The sequence below is a fragment of the Sycon ciliatum genome, chromosome 5 (genome assembly GCF_964019385.1).
Source record: "Sycon ciliatum chromosome 5, ocSycCili1.1, whole genome shotgun sequence".
Lineage (NCBI taxonomy): Eukaryota > Metazoa > Porifera > Calcarea > Leucosolenida > Sycettidae > Sycon > Sycon ciliatum.
In genome coordinates this window covers 14,183,435-14,185,926 of record NC_088647.1, presented here as the reverse complement: position 1 = coordinate 14,185,926, position 2,492 = coordinate 14,183,435, and the positions used below count along the sequence as shown (strand labels likewise).

Sequence of the window (2,492 nt, the reverse complement as noted above, 5' to 3'; positions counted from 1 at the left end):
GTGCGTGCTGAGTGGATCGAGGTCATGCAGGTCCGCGTCGCTGTTGACTGGATCTATCGAGCCAGCCTCAGTACAGACAGTTATTTGTAGACTAGAGACAGACTCATAGTCATACATACATGGAGTCATACGGACATGACCATGAATAATGATGACTAGTCAGACTACTACTAGTACTACACTTCTCTCTCTACAGTACTAGTACTAGTAGTAGTACATGTACTACTGTCTTGGCTAGGCGCTAGGCTACGTGTTACTTTTCACAGCAATATTTTTTACAGTCAGTGAACAACTCAGTTCAGCTTTTTGTTTTGTTTTCTGACGACAGGGTGTGCTAGATTCCCGTCGTGTTCTGGCGTTTGAACGGAGTCGATTGTTCCCTTTCCATTTACTTATAGTTTGCCTGTGCCTTGCATGGATGCTGGTAAAGTCCGAATTGAACCGAAGCTGAGTTGCTGTAGCAGGAATCGACCAATACTAACTTAATTTGTCCGTAACTAATTACTTGTGTGCAGTGCAGCGATCGTGCGTGCCGGAGATATCCTGAGCCTTGCCGCAGTTTTCGTGGACTAATAACCTGTAGTGTGGCTGTAGTGTTGTCGACGTTGTTGTTCACCACTGACAGTGGACTCGGCGATCGCGAACGCGTGGATACATAGCTGCTTCATACGCCGTGCGACGTTCGCTTCTCCCTAGTAGTAGTACTCGTCCCTAGCTAGCGCCTAGTGCTAGACCCTGCTGCACTGCTGAGTCGTGCAAGGAGTCGCGAGAAAAATTGACTTTTCGCACTATTAGGCTTTTCCGTTTCAAGATGGCCCATGGTAATGCGAAATCAGCCAGCAGTGGGCCTCCAAAGTCCTTGCAAGAGAACCAGAACAATTACAGATGCAATGTGTGTGAAGAGGTGTTCACATCTGGAATTTCCATTGAACGGCATGTATGTCCCGTGCTGGTAAGCCAGAAAGAAGCGGCCTCGAAACCATCGGCGGATAGTTCAAGCAGCTCTCAAACGGCAGCAGCAGCGGGTGGGAAGAGTGAAAAGGCGTCATCCAATGGTGATCTGGCCAAAGGTACTACATCAGCAGCAGCAGCGTCAGCACCAGGCACAGAAGCATCGCCGACGGCTGCGGATGCCAGCAGTACGGCCGCGCCAGAGCTGCGATGCCTGGTCTGTGGCAAGCTCTTCTTGCGGCTGTACACTCTGCAGAGGCATGAGCTGATACACTCAAACTCAAGACCGTTCAAGTGTGAAGTCTGCGGCCTGCACGTTCGCCACCAGTACCGGCTGACCGAGCATATGCGCACGCACAATAAGAGCCTGTCGTTTTCCTGCGATTTCTGTAGCAAGACCTATACGAGAAGAGACCATCTGAATCGTCACAAGCTGAAAACGCATCAGATGAATGTCACGATACCGCCAGGTCCCAACGCAATACAGGCCGAGCCCGCAGAACCGCCTCTTGTCACGAAAGCCTCGGCCAAAACTGCTTGGTCACGGGCCGCCGCCACCAGCGCCGCCGCTAAATCCAGCAATGCGGTAAGCCGATCTGCTAGTAAGCCTGTTTCTAATTCGAAGCCGAGCTCCGGTGGGGGGAAACAACAACGACAACAACAGCCGCAGCAGGGTGCTAATTTGGCAGCTAGTGGTGTTCCTAGTGCGCCGGCTATGCAGGATCTGCGCCTACCGCATTCGATTACAGCAGCACCGGCAGCTAGCGGCCCGGTGCACTTAAACTTAAACTTAAACTACCCCCAGTCCTAGTAGGCCGGATATGCTGTATCCTGGCTCTGATATGCTGTATCCTGGCTCTGATATGCTGTATCCTGGCTCTGATATGCTGTATCCTGGCTCTGATATGCTGTATCCTGGCTCTGATATGCTGTATCCTGGCTCTGACTTGCATCAGTGCACTACTGGGGAGGTGTTAATATGAACTTTCGAATATAACCAACATTGGTAGGGTATATTTGGTTCCTTGCAACTCCTGACTATGTCCAATTGCCTCAACACACATCCTCCTAGGCCAGGGCACTCCATTTATTTTTTACCGGCTGTCTTGCACGCAATAAAAATCTCCACACATAGTCACCGTATATGGAAGCTGTAAGCAAAGCATTATCCAGTCACTATTCTGCCGTATATCCGCCATTGTCTAGGCACCCCCAAACCACGCTACGTAGCATTGTCTCCGTATAGAAGCGCACCGTCATATTCCTCTTCTCAAGGCTCCTGTATTGTGATGATTCAGTGTCTCCCCGTCAGTATTCTGTCTCGTGGCTTTTACTTGAACGGGTCGTCAGTGTTTTTCTCTTGGCCCTTACTTGAAGCAGGTGGCTGCCCTGCATGCTGGACACACAGCTTGTCATGGGCCTCTGCTTCTGTATTGTGTTTTTAGCAATATTTTTTTACTGGTGCTCAATCTGTGTACAGTCTTGTTTCATGCCTAGCTTTGCAGCCACCACCACTCTGGCACATGGTGCCAGTACAGCTA

At 50.2% G+C, this 2,492-nt stretch overlaps 1 protein-coding gene across 1 annotated transcript; it reads left to right on the top strand.

Moving 5' to 3' along the window:
• Nucleotides 1–290: 290 nt before the first annotated feature.
• LOC135817723 (fez family zinc finger protein erm-like) lies at nucleotides 291–2,492 on the top strand. Its single transcript, XM_065330959.1, has one exon. The coding sequence runs from the start codon at nucleotides 812–814 to the stop codon at nucleotides 1,760–1,762; it is 951 nt and encodes a 316-aa protein (XP_065187031.1). The 5' UTR covers nucleotides 291–811; the 3' UTR covers nucleotides 1,763–2,492.